The sequence below is a fragment of the Equus przewalskii genome, chromosome 3 (genome assembly GCF_037783145.1).
Source record: "Equus przewalskii isolate Varuska chromosome 3, EquPr2, whole genome shotgun sequence".
NCBI classification, from domain to species: Eukaryota; Metazoa; Chordata; class Mammalia; order Perissodactyla; family Equidae; genus Equus; species Equus przewalskii.
Window position 1 is genome coordinate 13,000,856 of NC_091833.1, and position 23,584 is coordinate 13,024,439.

General features: G+C 37.3%; 1 protein-coding gene across 4 annotated transcripts in view; it reads right to left on the reverse strand.

The window, feature by feature from the left end:
* The window catches only part of CDH8 (cadherin 8), a 337,912-nt gene that overhangs the window by 121,219 nt on the left and 193,109 nt on the right, over positions 1-23,584 (reverse strand). For all 4 annotated transcript variants that reach the window (XM_070612041.1, XM_008515416.2, XM_070612038.1 and 1 more), the window contains one exon: positions 1,795-1,931. In XM_070612041.1, coding sequence (XP_070468142.1) covers positions 1,795-1,931 — 137 coding nt within the window. The remainder of the gene's footprint in view (positions 1-1,794; positions 1,932-23,584) is intronic.

Here is a 23,584-nt window from a genome sequence, read left to right on the forward strand (position 1 = left end):
AAGTGTCATAGATTAAGGCTAACTCAACTAGGTTGTATTCAATATATGACAAAGTTCTTTTAAAAGTAATTACTGCCCACATACTTTAAAGAAAACTGTGATCCTTTAGAGTGTTTTTATTAAGCCTTAAACCAATCTAAATAGACAGGGTTTTTCTCAGAGGCTTAAGGTGACAATGCAGCTTCAAAATTGTAAATTATAAAAATTGCATGTCTGTACCTCTCTAGATGGGGTTAACACTTCTAATAAGCCAAAGCCACCAACTGGTACACTTTGTTTGCTTTATTCCTTAATGTTACAGGGGAGACTACTGTCAGAGTAACACACCAGGGAAGAAAATGGTGCTCCTGAGCCAGAAAAAACACCAATGTTTCCAAAGCTTGTCCTCTCTCCAGAACCCTCTATTTGGTAGGGTTGAAACTGCATATTAACTTGACTGCATGTTCTTTCCTTGCACCCCAGGTTGTTATAAGAAACAGACATTCCTCACTCTTGAGACTTTACTTTTTTACACAGTGGTGGGTTTTTTGTTGTTTTTTTAATAAGGCTCCAAGGAGGACATTTTTCCCTACATCTCAGACCAGGGAAAAACCATGCCCCTCCTGAAGGTCTGGATTACTCTTCTTTGTACAACCAAATTAATCATGTATCTCAGAGATGTTTCCCCTGTTTTCACATTAGCTGCAAAAACAGAGCAGATTTTAGAGAAAGCATAGAATGGATTTTAGGTCCCACATCCTATAATTATCATCTCCACCCGCTATCTTGTATGTATGCCCATGAATTTGCCTTAATGTTGGTTTTTATTTTCTTACTCTGATTCTCAACTCCCTCAAAGGGTTATTGTCTCCCTTGAATCTGTGTAAACTGCAAAGGCCTTATCAGGGCCTTTATGGAAAGAAGAGATTCAGATAATATGCAAAATGCATTGTGTTTGGAAATAAAATGAACACCATGTCCCTTTTGCATGTTTTTGTATAACAAAAAATTGGTGAGGCAGAGTGCAAATTCTCAAAGACAGTGCAGCACTAAATTTCACCATATAGCTGTTGTTTAGAGACTCAATAGTAATGTCATTACGTGCAATCAAAGAAGCCATGCTCATTAAAAATCGACAGAAAGACTAACTTATATTAGGTTAACAACCCTGTAATATCCTCTTAAAAAAACCTTACATTTTCATATGTGATTTATGAGAAAAATTATATTGAAGTTAGTTTTAAATATTCCATGATTACAATGAAAAATACATTAAATGCTAAAAAAAACACATCATCTATAATTTCATCTCCCCAAAATAAAATGTACTGAGAGTGTGAAATTCCTTCTATATTTTCTGCCTGTATGTGTATACATATCTATGTGTGTGTGTGTGTGTATTTTAAATATATGAGCAATAGTTTCCATATTGTACATAACAAATGCTAGTGTCCACTTATTTATAGTGTATGGTTCTACAGTTCTATTTTTTACCTACCCTTTTATCTAACTTACTAAATCTTTCCTCATATTTTAATAAGTAAAACATTGTTTTTAATACCTGAATAATGGATATAAGATGGAAGAATATTTGGATAGAAGAATTTTTCCTTTCCACATATATTGCAACCTAGGGTAATTTACCACAGCATAAGTTATTTCATGTCGAGATGATTCATTCAAAGGCTCCTTGGAAATAATAAAATAAATTCCAATGCCAAAATATCTAACGGAAACAGTGACCATTTATCATGTGATCACTAGGCATAAACTGAACCCAGTCACAAAAGGAAGAAATTAAACGCAGGCACTTACTAATTTCGGTAGCAATGATTGTTATGTTGTGCCATACACTTAATTCTCTGTCAAGTGGCGTTGCCAGGGTTATCTTCCCATCATCTGCATTAATGTTGAATTGTCTCTCCAGGTCAGTGTGCCGGTCGATGGAAAACCTACAAAACAGATATATCTGTAATCTACTTCACTGTTTATATGATCCACACCTTCCACAGCAAACCTTTAATAATCCTTGGAGAGCTATAGTTGTGAATTCAAATGAATTGGGAAACTCAGTGGTATCATAATTTGTAAAACAAAATGACTGAATGAGGCACAAGAAACTTAATAATTATTGTCCAAGGAGTAATTAGCTACATATGCAACATGGAGGTCATAAACTGCCATCAGTTTCAATAGGTAGCATCTTCAAAAACGGATGCTGATGAAGAGTTAATTGGACAATCCATCACAGCTATTGGACAGCTTATGATAATTAGCAGTTGCCACAAAATATCTTATAAAACAATGAACTCAAGCCCAAAGCAGGATGATGCGAGGCAGCATCTTATCTATGGCAATTCAAAGGAAATGTGTGTTTGTGTAAAACTTCTATTTCACTAGACAACATGTATGTGTTTTTGTTATTGTTGCTGTTAGTTTGTTTTGTTTCCATTTTAAGTAAAGTGTACATTTAAGTTTCCTATTAGCATCTGTTCACAGAAATCAGATGGCTACTGATTCTTTAGTAAACAATTTTTTAGTTGAAACAGATATTTCAGCAGATTTATAACACAAGATTTCACATAATTAAGAATTTTAAATAGACAGGCTATTAGTTCCTCTGTTGAGAAAACTCTTTCAGATAAGACATTAGGTGTTTTGTGTTTAGAGCCAACTACTTCTCAAGAACACTAAGAATTAAGATAATACAGGAATTATTTCTTTCCACAACATTTATTAATATTCTTTTTATACACCGAAGTCTGTGCTTTGACTATGGAATGCCAAATCCAGTAAGATACATGTCATAAAGAGCGGAAGGAATAATTGGAAAAATTGGCCCGTAAATAAGCAGTGAAATTAACTAAAACAGGATAGAAAGGTGGCTCAAAGAAGAGTGTTATGGAGTGACTGTTTGGGTCCAACTGAAACTCATATGTTGAAATCCTAACTCCCAATATGACAGTAGAGTATTCAGAAGTGAGGCCTTTGGGAGGTGATTAGGGTTAGATTAGGTCAAGACAGTGGGATCACTATGATGGGATTAATGTCCTTATAAAATAAGGAGGAGACACAGGATCTCTTTCTGCTCTCCACCAATGAGGAGACAAGGAGAAGACAACCATCTGCAAACCAGGAAGTGAGCTCTCACCAAGCCCTAGATCTACCAGCATCTTAATCTTGGACTTCCCGGACTCCATAACTGTGACAGTAAATTTCTGTTATTTCAGCTACCCTGTGTATGGTATTCCATACCCATAGCAGCCCAGACTAAGACAAAAGGCATGCACGATCCCATTCTAGGAGGAAAGGTTCATGGTTGAAGGCTTCATGGTTGAGGTGACTTCCTAGGATTCATTGATACTTATTAACCCTAAATATGAAACACGGGCCATGGCTATTTGTTACTGAGCATATTTTCTTTTTTTATACATGTTTTTAATGAACACTTATTATAGAATCAAGAATAAGACTATGTTGTTAGAAGAAATGAGAAAAAAAATCTCCCATAATTTTCCAGCTATAGTTTTGTATTGATAACATTTTAGTAGATTTCATTTCAAATATTATATGGTTAAGTATATTATGTATATCTACTTATTTATGTACATCTACTTACTTGTATCTATATCTACCTATGAATAGATGGATGGATAGATAGATAGATGATAGATATATGGAGATATGGTTAGTTCCTTCCTCCTTGTATCTATTTCTTTTTCATTAGAAACGGTGTTCAGGGGGCCACTCCGTGGCCAAGTAGTTAAGTTCGTGCGCTCCGCTGTGGTCGCCCAGGGTTTCACTGGTTCGAATCCTGGGCGCAGACATGGCACCGCTCGTTAGGCCATGCTGAGGCAGCATGCCACATGCCACAACTAGAAGGACCCACAACTAAAAATACACAACTATGTACCAGGGGGCTTTGGGAGAAAAAGGGAAAAAAAAAAATTAAAGAAAAAAAAGAAATGGTATTCATATCTTTTATCCCAGATACAAATACCATAGAAAAAAGATATTCCTGTTAAATCCTCCCCACCTAAGACACACATCATTAAGGAGTTTAGAACAATATTAAAAAGTATTTAATTTTATTGATAATAGATTATTGCTAAATTCCTTGGGGGAAAAACATGTAATATTAAATTATAACTCCCAATTTAGTAAAGACTTAACTACAAAGAAAACTAAGACACTCACTTTCATCTATACACTAGACATTTACAAACTGATCTCATGCCTGCCCGATGCCCCGGATAATTAGAGAAATTCACAAGGGACTTAAGAACCAGAGGCATATATGGATTAACAGTGCTCTCAGCAGAATCTGGAGCATGAGGAAGCGTTCATTGCAGAGCATTTGAATCTTTTGTCTTATGGTAAGAAAACTAAAACCCATTTTCCTGGGGACCAATGATTGTTACAAGACCAATGAGATTCTAAGTTTAACAGTAAAATAACTGAACAGACATGTTTTCCTCTAGATATCATGAACACTCTGACTGTTAAAAGAGCTAAGAAACATCCAGAGGATTACTTCTAACTTTCTACATCATATTCATAAATAAACTTTACAAGCATTGCTGGGTTCTAGTAATTTTATTATCTCACTGCTGATATTTCACATATTCATGCATCAACCAATTTCCCAGAGGCCACAGTAAACAAAAATCAGTCTAATCACTGACATTCATGAATCCCAAATCTGAAACACGCTCCATGGCTATTTAATTGTTGTCCAGTAATTGCTTAGAACTTTTGGCGTAGAAGACACATTGGGAACAATGACAGGGTTTTGGAAGTTGATATTTAAAAAAATTGTTGTTTGTTTAATCCCTTATTCAAATTTGTATTCTTTTTTTTTTTTTTGAGGAAGATTAGCCCTGAACTAACATCTGCCACCAGTTCTCCTCTTTTTGCTGAAGAGGATTGGCCCTGAGCTAACATCCGTGCCCATCTTCCTCTGCTTTATATATGGGATGCCTGCCACAGCATGGCTTGCCAAGCAGTGCATAGTTCTGCGCCCGGGACCGGAACCGGCAAACCCAAGGCAGCCAAAGCAGAGAGCATGAATTAACTGCCACTCCAGTGGACGGGCCCCCAAATTTGTATTCGGCAGACCTCAACTTTGGAATAAATTCTCTATTATTTATATATTGCTGTTTCTGGGATAATTAATAAATTCACTGAGCCTCATCTTTTTCACTGGTCAAATATCAAGTACCCATATCCCAGGGGTGGTTGTGAAGACCAAAAACATAGCATAAATCGATTCATGGTACTTAGTAGATGCTAAAGATTTGTTCATCATCATCATAATCATCTTGTCCCATTAAATGAAACCTTAATAAACTCCCCTACTTGGAAAGTGGTGGAGAAAATTCCTTTCTTAACAAGTTTATAAATAGCATAAAAGTGGAAAGACATTTGGGTGTTATTTAACTCCCATAACTTTAGTGGAGGCAAGGATACTTTTCTCACTTTTTAAAGTTCCCGTTCATGACAGACTTTATGGGGTGAGTCATAAGAATTTATAAAATAGGCTATAAATACAGCCCTTTAGTAAGATCGGAGGTACGAATGTCATAATATTACAAGATTACACAATGGGAGGAACTTGATGGAAAAAAAATGACTTAGTTTAAAATTCAGTTTAAAGTCTACCTCAAGGATTTCCAGAAGCCTCTTGATGCCTATGTAGACATTTCCCACATTTTATTGCCTAGTAGACTTTATGATAACAGCTCCCAAGAGTTACTAAACAGCATGAAAACCCTGACTCAGCATAGTCAACAAGCACTCATTAAACACCAAATGTGTGCCAAGCACAGTGCTGGATGGATGCCTTTTCCTTCTTCCATCCTACTCTCCTTGGTTTCTTATAGAATGAATAATAGCAAAATAAAATGCTCAGGCTAGGGCATTTTAAGTAACATAACTAGTAGATAGCAGAACCAGAATGAATACTCATATTTGATTCATTCTGAAGTCTATCCACAAACCAACCAGGGAAAGGTCTCACCTTATTCATGCATAAAATGCGGATGGACATCAGCTCTTGGCTAATAGGAATGCTGGGAAGATCGGATGAGATGCTATGTGTGGCACACTTCGCCAACACACGTGTGCTGACCACAAAGTATTACCCATCCTGCCTCGGGCTCTCACATCCTTTGTATGACAATGACGTCATTGAATGCCTACCCATGTACTCAATATTCTGAACCAAAAGCCAAGTAATTATTTTTCTTATTCTAGAATACACTGATTTGAGCATCTTACAGACACCTAAGTATTAAAATGCCATATATTGAAATATATATTAAAGTAAAGCTGATTTATTAAATAAGATGATAAGAAATTAGACCTTTCTTGAAAGCCAGGGAACAAAAGCATCCACCTCCCATCTTCTTTATGGACCTCTGGATAAATTTTTAATCCACCTCCATTTTCTCAAAACCTCTACTCTGCTCTGTTGCATGAGAACATGACCTGAGTTCCTGGTTGTTTATTCTTAGGCTACTAGAAGAGTCCTAGGTCACAGGCTCCACACATGTTCATAATTTCATCATAAAGAACACGGGTCCAAGATGTGACTGACTGAGGTCACATCTTGACCTTATCAGTTGCATAGGTGCAATTTAGTCATGTTATTAGTATCTCTGTGCCTTTGTTACCTAACCTGCAAAATGGGAATTATAATAAATTTTGTGAAGTTTAAGTGACATATTACATATAAAGCACCTATTACAGTGTCTGGCACATAATCAGTGCTCAATATATACATCTTTAAAATCTTTAATGTTACCACTACTTATCTGGAAATAATAGGTTTCTAGTGAGGATTCCCCTGCCGCTTCTCAGGTCTAAGCTAGCATCCCTTTCACTCTTTGCTTCTCTGTGCCTAAACAAGTTCATCTGGCTTCTCCTGTCAGTGGAAGCACACAGAAGATGTCAGTTAAAGTGATAAAATAAAGCTGGAAAGAGAGAGCATGTGAGCAAGCCAATACCTACACCTCTGGCACCATTTTAGGTGTTTATTTTTCCACCAAATTGTCCAACCAAAATCTCTGTCCCATGAACTGACCATATGCAAATTCAAAGGTTTATTGGACACGTTTAATTTTGTATTGAACACTATATGAACTTTTAAAACCATAGTTAAAATTAATTATATTTTTATATAATTTTAACATTAATTACATAGCTAAAGATTAATTACATTTAGAAAAAACTAGAAGCATGACATTTTTAGGAATATGCTCAGAAGATGCTGGTTCCACCCCCTCTATCCCCCACACATACACATACCATAGCTATGCCACTCCATCTCTAGCTGCAAAAGTTCAGCTAGCTTTCCTCTGGTCCTCTAAGCTGCCACCAACCACTCCATTATCTCCTTCTCTCCCCTCTCCTCCTACTCATTCCATTGTGGGAAGCTACATCAGCAGCACTCAAGGGCAATACTTAAGTGTAAGATTCTGTATAGGCACTTTCCTTAAGCCGAGTAACAGAAAATAATTTCAAAGAGAAACAGAGTGGGTTAAAAATAACAAACCTGGAGAAACAACTTAAATTTTAGAATCCAGTGTACCGCGTAACTTCTCAAGACATCATGATTATGAATAGATGTAGACCCTTAAGCCACTCTGTTTTCTGGAATTCTCGGTGTCTTTCTGAATAGCAGCACATAAATTGGAAGAAACACAATCAGAGAAACCAGAGAATCTTCAATGGAATCTCATTTGTGGGATCTCATTCAAATGATATAACTACTCATAATTCCATAGACTCATCTATAAGTAGGAGAAAATAGCTACTTCACAGAGTGGTACTTTGCAGTAGATGAGTTGATGCGTGACTCACATTAGGTAAACAAATAAATAAATGTGTTGAGCCAATTCTTCAATTTGTAAGAGATCTCTTCAAGCCCAGAGAAACTGTGGAAATGAAAATCCAGAAATGGAAAAGATTATCATTCATATCCTTTAGCAGCCTTAGGAAAGAGAATTTCTCAATCCATACTAGAAAGATATCTCAAAACTGTTAACAGTGTTAGTCTATACCAGTCTTCACATCTTTCAAAATATCTGCTACTATGAATATCTCCACGGAGCACAGAGTCCGAGCTGAAGAGAGAGGCTATATTGGGTTTCCCAGCTCGCAGTTCACCCACAAGGAGCCTTCTGCATTCGGCCCATCCTTCTTTAAGGATGTCTCTCCTGTTACTCTATAATTAAACATTTGCCAGACTTTTCTTCTTTTAGGACTGGGAGAGAATGTTTGATTCATATAACATAATATCACATTGGTTGGAATTTTGCACTGCAGTTACTGAATGACTGATTATTAGAAGCGTATACAAATATCTATTGAGCATGAATGGTTATTATGTGTGAAACCATGCTGAATAAATACAAGGAAAAAGAGTAGATGGGATAGGAAAGGAGTCAAACAGAAAAAAATAATCATTTCGGTTCCTACTATATCTATTGAAAAGTTCAATGCCTTCTATTTTATATCTTGAAAGTCATAAGATTTATATTTCTAGTATTGAAGTCTCCATTCTAATTTCTTAAAAATATGCATGCATCGGTTTGCTGTTCTTTTGTAGAATTACTTAAGAGGCCTTAGACAAAAGACCTCGCTTTGAGAAGAGTAGAATACACTTTGGAGAGTCATCTTCCTGCCACAGTAAGAAGATATTTCTTAGTAACACAGAGAGAAGTGGCACATGAGAAAATGGGCTCCTTGGGTCATGTTAAAGTCAATTCTAATGATGGAAGGTTTGGAAATAGACATTCTCATTCTAGCACAATGGATATGTTTTAGAAACTACATCATCCTTGATAATCGACGTGCACAGAAGCCCTATTTAAGCTTTCCCATTTTATTCCGACAAATATCCTGGTTTGCTTCAATACTACTGTCCCCCTATCCTCGGTAAATGTAGGTTCTATGTACTTCTATGTCTCAGAAGTAAACACTAAGGATTTCATGATTTTAGTTTGTTAAGTTAAGGCTACAGATGCAAGGAGATTCCTACCTAGATACTTAGCACCTTGCTGGAGACTCTGACCGAACCTATAGTACTCTGACCAGGAACATAAACTCATGTCACCAGCTTACTCAATTAACAGTTGTTTGCAGAGATCAGAAGTAAATTGTTAGAAGAAGAAGATACCACTGGTGCAGTGGTTGAGAATAGGTCAAAATAGACAATCTGGTATTATAGTTTTAGATATTCTGCATTGCTGCTACCATTGATATTAAATAACTACTTTTACTTGAGTAATATGTTGCCTCAATTAACACAGCCCAACTATTTATATTTCATACTAACATTTAGCACAAAATCTCACCTCCTGTGTGTGTGTGTATAAGACTTAGATTTTGTTGTCAACATCCAAATATTATATGTACACATATTCATTCATTCATTCATTTAAAACATTTCCTACCTCCTCTTCTTAATCTCATCCTAAACACTACATACCTACAGAGACCCTCTGTTCCCTGCTTAATTACTGTTTCTTGCTTGTGATAAAGAACATCAGTCTACGACAATGTCAAGAACATTTTAAGGATTTCCAGAACCATGTTCCCAATGTGAAGGAGTCTTCTGTTTCACTCCCTCTGACTTCAGTGCTACATGGGCAAATTGTGCAGGTTAAGGTCTGGAGTGTACATAAGCAGCTACACTGATTATCTTAATAATCAGATAATGGGGCTAGCCCAGTGGCGTAGCAGTAAAGTTCGTGTGCTCTGTTTCAGCGGCCCGGGGTTCACGAGTTCAGATCCTGGGCGCAGACCTACGCACCACTTGTCAAGCGATGCTGTGACAGACATTCCACATTTAGATTAGAGGAAGATGGGCACGGATGTTAGCTCAGGGCCAATCTTCCTCAGCAAAAAGAGGAGATTTGGCAGTGGATATTAGCTCAGGGCTAATCTTTTTCAAACAACAACAACAAAAACATTAAAATAATCAGATAAACGTAAGTAAATAGCAGGTTTCTTTAGAAAGTTATTCTGAACTACATTCTTTCCACTGTAATATTTGTGAAACATCTGAGGATTTTTCCAAGAAATGACCTTTCTATTCCTACCTTCTATGCTAAGCCAATTTATACTTCTAACCCTCAGTTTCTTCATCTAAAAAATGAGAACAATAAGGTTGTCTTCTCTTAAAGGTTAAGGTGAATCCCGAATTAGATAATGCATTCTAAATTTCCTGACACTTCTTAAAAGTGGTTTTACACTGAGCATTTATCATAATTTCTAAAATATACTCTGCCAAATATCTAGGTATTTTTAAACAATAACAATATATTTGACAGATTCTGGTCTGTGCTGTTCATGTGGAAAGAAATACAATATTGTCATATTTTGACTTACCATTTTCACCCAAAGGATGAAGCAGATTAACCCAACACAATCATCCTCAGGTACTTTTACTTTATTTAGGGTCAAATATAGAAATCTCAGATTCTAAATCTGTCACTTCACATGAGGTCCCATTTCCTGACTGTGTGTTTTGTTTTACAGTTTGCCTTACTTTATACCTTAGAAAAATAACACCATAAAGCCACAATTTTATGTGTAATTTTTGCAGCCACAGAACCAAAAAAAGTCTTTAGAGTGAATCCCAGATAAAATTTGATTCATCATTAATAATTAACTCTTCGATATCTACATCATATCTTTGGAGAAAAATCTAATTTTCGGGGCTGGCCCCGTGGCCGAGTGGTTAAGTTCGCGCGCTCCGCAGCAGGCGGCCCAGTGTTTCATTAGTTCGAATCCTGGGCGCGGACATGGCACTGCTCATCAGACCACGCTGAGGCAGTGTCCCACATGCCACAACTAGAAGAACCCACAACGAAGAATACACAACTATGTACTGGGGGGCTTTGGGGAGAAAAAGGAAAAAATAAAAAAAATCTTTAAAAAAAAAAAAATCTAATTTTCTTCCTGAGTCATCAGAATAATCATTCATAACTGAGAATTCTAAATATGATATGATGGTATAAATATGAAAAAAATGGAATACAGTTTTAGATACTGTGAAGGCATTCAATTTAAAATTTTTATTTTTATTTAATTTCAATAAGGTTTTAGTAATGGCTTCTTTTGGTAAAGTATGATGCTAAATATTTGAATAAAGCCTCTCTTCTCAGACACATTGATTGTGACTTTCTCACTACTTACAATGAAAAGTGTCAGTCTCTGTAAGGAGGTCATGCTTACACTGCCACGGTGGAAGGTCTCCAAATGTGCCTGGGAAAGCGTGAGGGATGGTCAGAGATGACACCAAGAGGATGTAGCATCTACTTTGGAACAGGAAGAATGAGTAGGGTTTTTCCAGGTAGAATATGTAGAGAGAGCATCCTTAGCAAAAGGAATGTGTGTAGAAAATCTTGAGAGTTTGGATTTCTTCAGAAAACTACGAAATTAAAGGACCACGCTTGGTGTGGCGAGAGCTAAGATCTGACAGAAGAACATTCTATCATTTCTTTCCCATCCTTTCTTTCCATCTTGTCCCTTCCTTCCTTCCTTCATTCACCCTTTATTATCTCTTTTATACAAAGAATTTTGTTAGGTGCCAAGACAGACATAGCCTTGCTTTCATGTAGCCAAGTCTCTATGTGGAGAAAGAAAATGAAAGTAAATAAGCCTTTTCAAAGCTTACAGTGATGTATTCATGAAGAAAAAAAAGGGCTGAGATATATAAAATATTACAAAAATATTCCCATCACAAGAAACAGAAAATATGAAAAGTCTGAGTTAGGAAGATGTTCAGTGTGCTTGAAGACTTTAACAAAGGATAGTGTGGTTGAAGTTCAAGATTCAATGGGGGAGAGCTATCAAGGAGTACATCATGAAGGACCTGGGAAAGTGTGCCAGTGATTAATTTTTCACCTGTGTGAAATGGGGATCCACTTGAAAAAGTAACATGGAAGAGGGATATGATCTAAATCACAGCTGAATTCCATACAAGTTTTCCGATGCAGAAATATGCTCTATGCTGTCCAATATGGTAACCACTAGCTAATGTGGCTATTTAGCCCTTGAAATCTAGCTACTGGAATTGAGGAACTGAAATTTCTATTTTACTTAATTTAAATTAATTTTACTTCAATTCAAAGGGCCACATGTGGCTAGTGGCTACCATATTGGACAGCACAGAACTAAACTGAGTTAGAGATCACTTTGGTCGCTGTGTGGATATCAAGAGGTAGGAGACAGGCAAATGGGGCTATCGTAACTACTCACATTAGAGATGATGGTGTTTGAGCTTAGAAAGTGAAATAAACAGGGCATGGTGATTATGTGGATGGATGTGGGAAGTAAAAGAGAGGGAGGATTCTTGAGGAAACACCCTTACGGAAGGCTCATAACCTCTTCTACTAACCTATATTGCTTTCAAATTAGACAAACATTCTCTCTCTTTTGTCTCTTTTTAGCCATTTTTATGTAATTAACTGGTCAGACATACTCACATAAATATTAACAAAAAAAAATAATTAAATCTTCCAGAAATACGTGGACTCTAGAACTATGTAAAACTATGTAAAATTGGTCTCTGCTGTGTGCTTTTCTATAATGGGAGATTTGGAGCTCTGAGAGTAGACTCTTTTACACCGAAGTCCCCATGATGACAATGATCCTTACTGTTTACCCCAAGGTGACAGGAATCCCAATCAATTCCCATGATTGTCTATAGGCCCACGATGACCTAAAGATGTCAGGGGAAATCTAGGAGAGAAGAGTGTCCTTCAACTCCCTTAGGTGTCTTTTTGGGACTGTCAATCATGCCAATGACTCCTTTTCTCTATGTGGAAGAATTTTCAAAGTTGATGAATACTAGATGGACAATAGAACATAGATGGTGTGAGATAAAAAAAAAAAAAAGCACCTCAAAGTCTGGACCATAGAACCACACCCAGAATTAAGATTTAGTAATCTAATGTATTTATCATGGCCTTCCTAATTTTTAACCTCTCTGCTAAGCCCTGTGTATTAATTTCTCATTTAGTCCTCCCTATAAATTACTTGAGCTGTCCATAAAAATTGTCCTGACTTTCAATGTCTGTAGCTGTAAAATGAGGATGATATGCATTTTTCCCAGTCATAAAGTTAATGGGATATAAGTATAATATCCTGAACATAGTATCTGACACATAGTAAACTCTTACTAACCATTGGTTAGCCATGAGGATGGTGGTATTTGATTATATTAGTTTGTTCAATTTGGGTCAAAATCATTTACTATATAGAAAAAAAAGTATTTATGAAAAACAGCTACACCCCAGAAATAATAAAAGACTAGTGCATAACTACATTAAAGCAGGTTTTTTAAAAATGTCATAAAGTTATATACACTTTGAAATTTTAATTGGACATTCAGGCTCATTTAGTAAATACTAAGGACCTATGGTAAGTGCTAGGAATTAATAGGTAAACAAGATGTGGCCTCTTAACTCTTCAGGGTTGGACATGCATTTATATCGAAATTGTTTAACTTGTCTAATATGCAACAGTAATAACATAAGCACACCATTCTAGTGTTCAACCAGATGGAATTCTTTCTACAGGGACCAAAGTATTTTACACCAAAAATACTCATCCCTAAACACAATGTCTGCCCAGATGGCCTAACCTAGTCTTGTAAATTTAAGCAGTAATATCATGTACTTGATGTTAGGAAAGGTGATGCAGCTATGTCTTCTCTTCTGCCCCTGAACAGACCCCCCGACTTCCCTATGCTCTGGGTCCTGCTCTCTTTCCTTACCTGTTCTGTCCAATTTCAGACCTTTGCTTTGGAAGGACGTTTAGGTCTTTTGCTGTCCTTTGCATCATTAAATATATCTTCCATAACTTTGACCCTTCTTAAAGACATTCATAAATCTTATTCTCATTTACTGTGAAGCTACATACCTCAGTAGACCATCCCAAACTTGATTTGTATCGTGAAGCCCACTTGAAAGGCATTTCAACTAGGCCTATTCCACTCCCCAGCAAACTGAATTTTAACACAGAGGATAGAGCTAATAAACATTTGATAGATGGATGGAAATGGCTTTTCTCCATTTTAACATGCTCTCTTCTTAAAATATGCAATATTATGTTTTTCTCTGCAACACTAAGTCAAATCTGATTGTCCTTTATCAAAAGCAAGGTTGTACAATACATTGTGTCAAATCAGAATGTAGAAATATAACAAAAAATAAAGGCTTGCTTAAAATGAGCCCAATAAATATTTGAACATCAGATAAGGATGTCAATCTCCCTTTGTAGGGATGCAAAATAGGGGATTTATTTTGCCTTATGAGTATAACAATGTTAGATAACACTGCTCAGCCTACACAAGCATCTTTGTTTCCCTTAAAATATACACATTATTATTAAGTTTTGTTCCCTAGAGGTGACAGAGACTTCACCAATCAGAAAAAAAAAGAACAAAACAGAAACTTTTTAAACCCCAGATCAGCACTTTCCAAATTTTTTTCTCTCTCAAGATTCTTATACTATTTTCACCTCCTCAGATCACTTGTTTTAAAATATTTTATTAATGTATGCAGTTTGATAGTTTTTGATAATTAATAGCCAGGTTTACCATACCGCACTGATAACATTTCAGCCAAATCAATTTGCCATGTCAGGGTTTGCATCTCAAAATATAAAACAAATATATTTTTGCCTAAGGGAAGACCCCATAGGTTAAGAAGTGTGCTGGCATCATGAGGGTTTGGGAGCTAGATGGCTGGCAGTGTGATTTAGTTAAATGGCTTCAGTAGTAAAGATCTTCAGTGTGTGTATCGTTGAGAGACACAGAGAGATGCTATGCAGATCCCCCTTCAAGGAACGATGCCAGAGCTGTGTGAAGAGCGCTCAGTAGACAACCTCCAGCTATCCACTCCTTTGGATATGCCTCATTTGCAGATAGCCTTCTCTCAAGTTATCTGGAGATTAAGCAAGCAGAGGATAAAGGCCCTACCGTTTTGGCATGATGCAGGCCTCCAATGATGATCAATACTCATGCCACAGAGACCTACTGGGCTAAGCCAAGTTTGCCTGGGACAACATCGCAGTTTGATTTCTCCCTCTGCCCTTAACCAAACATCAAGCATTTCAAATTCCATCTACTACCAGGGAAAATAACCTCTAACACATTTGTTTGGTGGGAACAGGAATATGTGTAATGCATAGAATTAATGTAATAAAGTGTAAATGAGATATCTGTGCAGGGCACTGTACTAAAGTAGTAAATATTCATGAATAAAGATCCACAAAATATTTTCAGCATCCCTCATTGAATTCTTTCTCTTATACTGGAGAATACATATTAGAGTTTGTTGAACACACTACAGCAAGTCTATTCCAAGGGAAATTCTATTTCTTGCCACCTCATGCTTTTAGATAGAGAAGTGATGCTGGAGTCAGAGAATTTGCCAAGACATTGAAATGCAGAGACCAGAGTTTGGCTAAGGCAGTTACCAGCCTCAATTCTAAAAGGGCTGTATTGTTGTCATCACTGAGGTCTAGAGGATAGAAAAAAATACGGTTTTATGATCAATTCATGCAAGAAACAAATAAATTCCCTACTGCAAGCAGGTGAGCATCATAGGATGTTTCAGGATGTCATTTCACAGCCTGGATGGTAGTTTCCCAAAAGCTACACTACATGAAGCCAGGTTTTCCTGGCAGACTCAATATGAGCGCACAGTGTCATGAATCCCCCGAGGGCTAAGGTCCCAAGGGCCCTAAGGCTCCAATTCCCATCACATATAGCTGGATTCTAATACAAAGAATTTTTTGACTGCCATGGGTTTAAAAAATAGTTTAAAAATCTTATCTTAAGGGAATTTCTGAGACAGTATAAGATCCTAGAATGATGTGGGAGCCAACTCTTCAAATTACTGATGAAAATCCAAACCCCCATCAGTCTTGTGTGTGGTTGGCAAACTTTTTTGCAAAATAAATATTTAAGGCATTGCAGGCCATCCTATCTCTGTCACAACTACTCAACTCTGCAGTTGTAGGGCCTAAAAGAATGAGGGTGGCTGTGTTCCAATAAAACTTTATTTAAAAAGAAGCGGAAGGCCAGATTTGGCGCACAGGCTATAGTTTGTTGACCCCTGACCTAGCGTAAGAGAGACACTAAAGTATTCACTAAAGTCATGAGGCCTCCCTTAAGTGGGTTCTACGGGAAAAAAAAGTGGAGGGGAGACTCATAAAGTAATAAAGACACATATTCTATTACCCACAGAGGAATAAGTGTCATGATATTTGTAATGCTTGACGCATTGGAATCTAGAACACAGACCAGAACAGGAGCCTGAGTGTCCCCCTTACAATGTATGCTCCAGATCCTCTGCAAAACTACACAGAGTTAAAAGATTAACTGTGCTGCTTACATGCTCTCCTTTTTTTTTTTTTTTTTTTTTGAGGAAGATTAGCCCTGAGCTAACATCTGTTGCCAATGCTCCTCTTTTTTGCTGAGGAAGACTGGCCCTGAGCTAACATCCATGCTCATCGTCCTCTGCTTTATATGTGGGATGCCTGCCACAGCATGGCTTGACAAGCGGTGCCATGTCCGCACCCGGCATCCAAACCAGCGAACCCCCGGCTCCAAAGCGGAACGTGTGAACTTAACCACCACTGCACGATGTGTTGGCCCCATGTTCTCCTTCTTAAAGAGTGCAATGCATCTTGGCAAATTAACTTACTGTGAAGTCCTAGTGCAAAGAAACTTGAGTTCAAATTGATCTGGCTACAGTGTCTTTAGTTCCAGGTGTGTTCCTTAGAGCACAGGGAGATGCTGCTCTTGGAGAAAAGCAGCGTATATCTATTTTTCAAATTTAACAGGCGTAAGTGCACTTTTATGTTATATAAAAAAATGTTTTGCCAAACATTGGTTTGCAGCCTCTATATGGAAAATTTATAGGAAAATACAATTTTGAGCCAACTGCAAGTGAAGATGTTATTTAGAGCCACATATAATGAAATAAACTCTTTTGTTATGAATCAGTTATTATATTTCACTGAACTCCAACTGTTTCTTTCTCACTGCTTAATTTCATTCTAGCTTTTGTTATTATGCCTAAAGAAACCATTTTAACATTTTCTCGCATGCACTTTGAGTATCAAAAATTCCATCTACAAGTTTTCACATTTTTGCCTCTAATTGCTCTACTGTTCCTCTAACTGCTTAATAAATAATACTATCTGAGTTCTGCTAGTCCTAGAATTCTAAGGTCCCCGCATCACATCGTATTTATTATTCCTTTAAGAAGAAAAAGGAGCATTTTCCTACCCAAAGCATTTCTTTATAGTGAGACAGAGAGAGGCAAAGTAAGAAAGAGAGAGAGAATAAAAATGAGAGAAAATTATAAACACACAGCCCACCCTCCAAATGAATACTAAGTTCTCTACAGGGTGAGGCTATTTCCACTTTAGCATCGTTGGCTGTCTATGGTTGCTTCCATCCAAATTTCATTAGGAAACTAAGACCTTTCTTCCTCTACGTGACCCTAAATTTCCATAATCTAGTTTTATTTATCAGTTTCAGATAGCATGTATTAAAAGCTAGTTAGAGAAGTACGAAGGACTTGGGTTTTCCATGACTACTCAGCCAGTCTCTTTACTATAGAATAAGGTTCATGAAGGCAGAGTCTCTATCTTAACACAAATTTCCTGGGAAAATGTGGGTTCCACTGCTATTAGCTGTACAACTAAATAAATAAGTTAAATAGATAAACAAATATACATTTATATAAAGTAGTATAAATAAATGGATGGCTATATGACAAAATGGATGTATGACTTAATTACTATGAGTTGAATTAGCAGAGGGAGTGCATTTTTTTGGAATAACGACTTGGAAGAGCTGGTACTTTTGAACCAGGAGACAAACTTTCATCTAGCTAAGAGTCTGCAGGAACTAAATGACCAAACTTTAATTATTTTACAAAGACTGAGTCCTCTACTAGATCCTTAGTGGGAATGCAAAGTGGTGCAGCTGCTACAGAAAACAGTATGGATGTTTCTTAAAAAACTAAAAATAGAACTACCATATGATTCAGCAATCCCACTTTTGGGTATTTATCCAAAAGAATTGAAATCAGGATCTCGAAGAGGTATTAGCACTCCCATGTTCATTCCAACACTATTTATAACAGCCAAGATGTGGAAACAACCTAAATGTCCATCAACCGACGAGTAGATAAAGAATTATGTGATGTGTAAATAGAATGGAATATCATTCAGCTTTAAAACAGAAGGAAATTCTTTAATATGCAGCATCATAGATGAGCCTGGAGGATATTATGCTAAGCGAAATAAGCCAGTCACAGAAGGACAAATACAGTAGTCCTCACTTATCTGAGGTTTCATTTGCCATGGTTTGTTATCTGTGGTCCATTGCAGTCCAAAAACATTAAATGGAAAATTCCAGAAATAAACAATTTATAAGTTTTAAATCCTGTGCCACTCTGAAATCTGACACGATCTCTCTGTGAGACATGAATCATCCCTTTGTCCAGTGTATCCACCCTGTATATACTACCCGCCCGTCAGTCACTTAGTAGCCATTTTGGTTATCAGATTAACTGTTGTGGTATCACAGTGCTTATGTTCAAATAACCCTTATTTTACTTAATGATGGCCCCAAAGCACAAGAGTAGTGATGCTGGCAATTCTGATACGCCAAAGAGAAGCTATAAAGTGCTTCCTTTAAGTGAAAAGGCCTAAGTTCTCAACTCAATAAGGAAAGAAAAAAAAGTATGCTGAAGTTGCTAAGATCAATGACAAGAACAAATCTTCTATCTGTGACTGTGAAAAGAGAAAAAGAAATTAGTGTTAGTTTTGCTGTCGCACCTCAAATATGCATGTACAAGAACAAACATAGAATATATAGGGTTCGGTACTATCTGCACTCTCAGGCATCCACTGGGCGTCTGGAGCTGTATCCCCACGGATAAGAGGGGCTACTGTGCTGCATGATTCCACTTATATGAGGTATTTAAAATAGTCAAAGTCATAGAAGCAGAGAATAGAATGGCGGTTGCCAGGGGCTGGGAGAAAGGGGATGTGGGGAGTTGTTAGTCAATGGATATAAAGTTTTAGTCATACAAGATGAATAAGTTCCAGTGATCTGCTGTACAACTTCGTTCCTGTAGTTAACAATACTGTGTTGTTCACTTAAAAATCTGTTAAGATGGTAGGTCTCACATTAAGTGTTCTTATCACAATTTAAAAAACAAAAAAAGACTAGGTCCTTACCAAAAACGGGAGTTATGGCAAGATTGTGGAGGAAGTCAATCGACACACAGTCTACCCTCCATATTAATGCCAGGTTCTCTACTGTCTGAAATATTTCCACTTGATCATTGGATATAAGGACTGTGAGAAGTGTTTTCAGCAAAGGAGCTCGTTAACAGCAAGCCTAGTAACTGAGGTCAATTATAAAAATGCCAGAATACAAGTAGGAAAGAAATATTCAGTGCTCTTGTGTTGAGTGGGCACTTATATTCAAGAGAGGAATTAGAACAACAGAGATTGTGGCCACCATGATCATGTGTCAGCCTACTCTGCTGCTGAATGGCCATCATTCCCACTTTTAATTTAAGCAGGTCGTGTGGTCTTACTCAAAGTGAATGTTCTGAAAGAAACAGGAAGGAGCTATCTACAAAAGAGTCACATGCCATCTCAACACCATGGTGACACCAAATACACAATGGAAATAAACTGACTGAGAAGGAAAAATGAACCATAGTAGTTTTGCATGAGACCACTGACTTATATTTAACACTTAGCCTGTGTTAGGAATTTTTCTCTTAAATATAAATAATTTCCTGCATATAACACCATTTCAGAGTGTCTGTCACAAAGTATGCTCTCAGGAAACATTAGCTGTCATCATCCTACTCCTCATGTAAGATGTCAGAACCTAGCAAAGCACGCACAGACATCATAGTCAATGGTAAGAAGAAATGTGGGCTTAAACCCTGACCCCACACGTCCTGCTATGTCACCATTCACAAAGAACTCATCTTTCCAGAATCTTGGCTTCCTCTCCATAAAACTGCAATCATACTGACTACTTCACGCTGTCCTTTGTGAGAATTAAGTAAAATAATACAGAATAGAAACTTAGCACAGGGCTGGCCCCATGGCCAAGTGGTTAAGTTCGCGCTCTCTGCTGCAGGTGGCCCAGTGTTTTGTAGGTTCGAACCCTGGGCGCGGACATGGCACTGCTCATCAAACCAGGCTGAGGCAGCGTCCCACATGCCACAACTAGAAGGACCCACAACGAAAAATATACAACTATGTACTGGGGGGTTTTGGGGAGAAAAAGGAAAAAAAATAAAATAAAAATAAAAAATTTAAAAAAAAAGAAAAAAAAACTTAGCACAATGTCTGATTCATCAAATAACAATAACATTGTTTCTCCCTTTGCCTCACCACTCACAGTTTGGTTCACCTAATAGTAACAAACCCCTGTAAACCGACTGATGAGCAAGGAAGTCTCCACCTACATTCTCGTTAACTCCACAGACCTGGTATATTTTCTCTCTTTCTTCATGTGCATTCTAGATTGAATGAGGCCATGGAGAGAAGGGAGAGTTTATTATTTCAACTAAATTTGATCCTGCTAAGTCGTCTCAACATGTAGAGACACAGTTGGAGCCACGGAGATCACAGAGGAAGAGAGTGTGGCGTGGGGCCAAGAACAGGCATCGTATTGTCTGAAAAACCCGGGTATGCATCACAGCTCCACTACTGACTATTTGTCTATTACCGGCCAAGTTAGTCTTTTTATCCTCAGTTTCCTCATCTGTTAAATGAGGATAATGAGTCTACATGTTACGTCATCGAGATGTTAGAGAATGAAATGAGCATATTTAGCACATCTCTGCCACATATTCAGCACTCACTAGTAACGATATTCATAGCAGCAGCAGGGACAAATTAGACTAAATGAAGTTAATTAGACTATTTAGCATGTAACTGTTACAAAAAAACCCCAGATCAGCAACGTTTAGTGGAAGAATCTCTACCGAAATAAGTACTAGATTTTTAATTCACATTTAAGACATGAAAATTGATGATGGCTTAGCTTTTATAAACAAGCCACGCTAATAGCTACTACATAGTTTATTTGATAACTTCATTTAATTATCACAGTAATCCTGTGAAAAAGATTGTATTATCCCACTATACAGATGAGGAAACTGAGTCTCAGAAAATTCCAGAGACCAGCTGCCTGACTAGAAAGTAGCAGTGATAGGATACAAAACTTAGTCTAAGTTCAAAATACATCATCTTTTAAATAATTTACACAACTTTATTCTGTTACTGAGAGGCATATAGTATTGAAGAAAATGACAAATGTTTAATTATCATTCCTGGAGGGAAGATGGTAAGACCATGAATTTTGCTTCTATGTCATTGTCTATTTTTACGGGGAAGGTAATATATAGACATAGATATAGATAAAGATACAGGTGCAGATATGGACATAGACATAGGTTCAGGTATAAGGATTTTACAATACATGCTATTTCCAGCAACAATGTGCTCTAAAAAGAAGTTGTCTTATGGGAAGTTGGCTAACCAGTAACCAACTGTATGTTTTAACATGGCCAATGCCACAATAAATGCTTATTTCTTGCTGGACGGCAAAGTAAACACTCCCCTAGAAAAAGATGGATACATTCTTGTCAGCATATAAAATACAACAGTCCTAAAGAGACATTCATGCTTTGCTATTTGTTATTCAGTAATTCCCTGAATATCCATGTCCTCTAGTTCTGTTTAAAAAGGTTAAATGGCTCTAAATCTGTCTGCTAGACTCATAAGGAACTATGTACTGCTCTGGCTAGTCAGGAAATTTAATTTTCTACTCAAATTAACCAATTGTGCATAGAGGAGGAAAGCTGCTCTTCATAACCCAATTGGGGGTGGGGGTTGGAAACAACTGCAAAAATGCAGAACAGATGCTGAAAAATGCAGTTGGTGATTCTTACATTTTTATCCCCTGGAACCAAACCACCTGCAATCAGAACTATGTGGGACTTGCCTTGTGAATAACACTTCAAAGCCCTATTGTAAATGCTTTGAAACCGTAGTCACCCCTTCTTTGGGTAGGACCATCGATGCCAAGGAACTAGCACCTGCCTGACATCTATCAGAAGCATAGACATATCCGTGTCATCAAATGCTACTTTATCTGTCCATCTCTCATGGTAACACAGCCCAAATCCCTTTAGACTGCCTGAAAACAAAATGCCTCCCAGATGAGCAGTTGTTGCTAAGCAGCCTGAAGCTCCTTGCCTTTCATACCAGTGACAATAATAAAAATAACAAGAGCAATAATAATAACAATCAAAGACAATGATAATCATCACTTGATTCCCTGTGAACTGGAATTATTATCAGGAAATCTCCATTTTAATACCAGTAAATGGACAGATTACAAAATGTGCAAAACCACGTGGCAGACTATGAACCTTGATTTTTTCCCAGTTCCACCAATTCAAGGTTACAGTCATTATGGTTTGAAAAGTTCCTCAAACTTCATCTCTATCTGATTAAAAACATGTCTCTGCACAGGAAGTCCATGCCCAATGGTACCATCGATTCCATGTTTGGTGTTTATGTGTGATTGCCCCAATCTTTGAACTCTCACTTTCCCTAAGAGCCCTTGACTTGGCTTCCTCTTGAGCCTCCTATGGGTCCCTTGCTGACAAGAGTAGAAGTCTTGTCAAATCAAGTGTTAAAACTGGCCCTGTGCCTGTTCTCTCAGCTGGACCAACCTTGCATACTCTCTTCACACGCTCTCTTATGCTCGGAGATGTGAAGAAAGTGGCAATTGCTCCTTTCTGTGTTCTTTCAGAGGAAATGGAGTGACATGAAAATGGGGCACATTCATTCATTCATTCAACAAATATCATTGTCCCTATTTTTATCAGGATTTCAATATAAAGCAATTTCAAACTTTGCAACTTGGTCAGAAATGGATGCCAACGTAAATTTATCGTTCCTGCAGGGATTACTTCCTGCCTTTGTTTTCAGTACTTGGCCCTTTGAGACATACAGATCTCTTAGGGTATGGGGTATTCTGTATGTCTATAGCTCGGTGAATGCCCTTAGAACTGAGAATGGACAACTGACCATTCCTCAAATCCTCAGGTGAAGTTCTACCTACTTAGATGTTGGGCTCTTTTAAAGGAAGCATTTTTTGTATCCTTATGGGATACACTCTTTATTATCCTGAATTTAGAAATGACTTGTGTTAAAAACAACTTTTCTAGATTCAAAAAAGAATTCTTTTTTGCCCAAACTCAAATTATTTGGGGCCCTGACTCTTCTGCTTGGTTTCACTTCCAGCCTCAAAGTTTCAGCATCCTTGCGAGTACTGGGAATTTAATACATAAAAAAGACGTGAATAAATAAAGCCTCCAGAAAGCTCGCTTGTCTAGAATTTCCCTAAATGAAGAATTAATTAGAAGGATATCTGCCCTAAATCCCTATGACTTAGAAACTGAATGAGTTGGGTATGAGTTGACATTGTCCTCATAGATTAACTGGACAATGTTTTAAA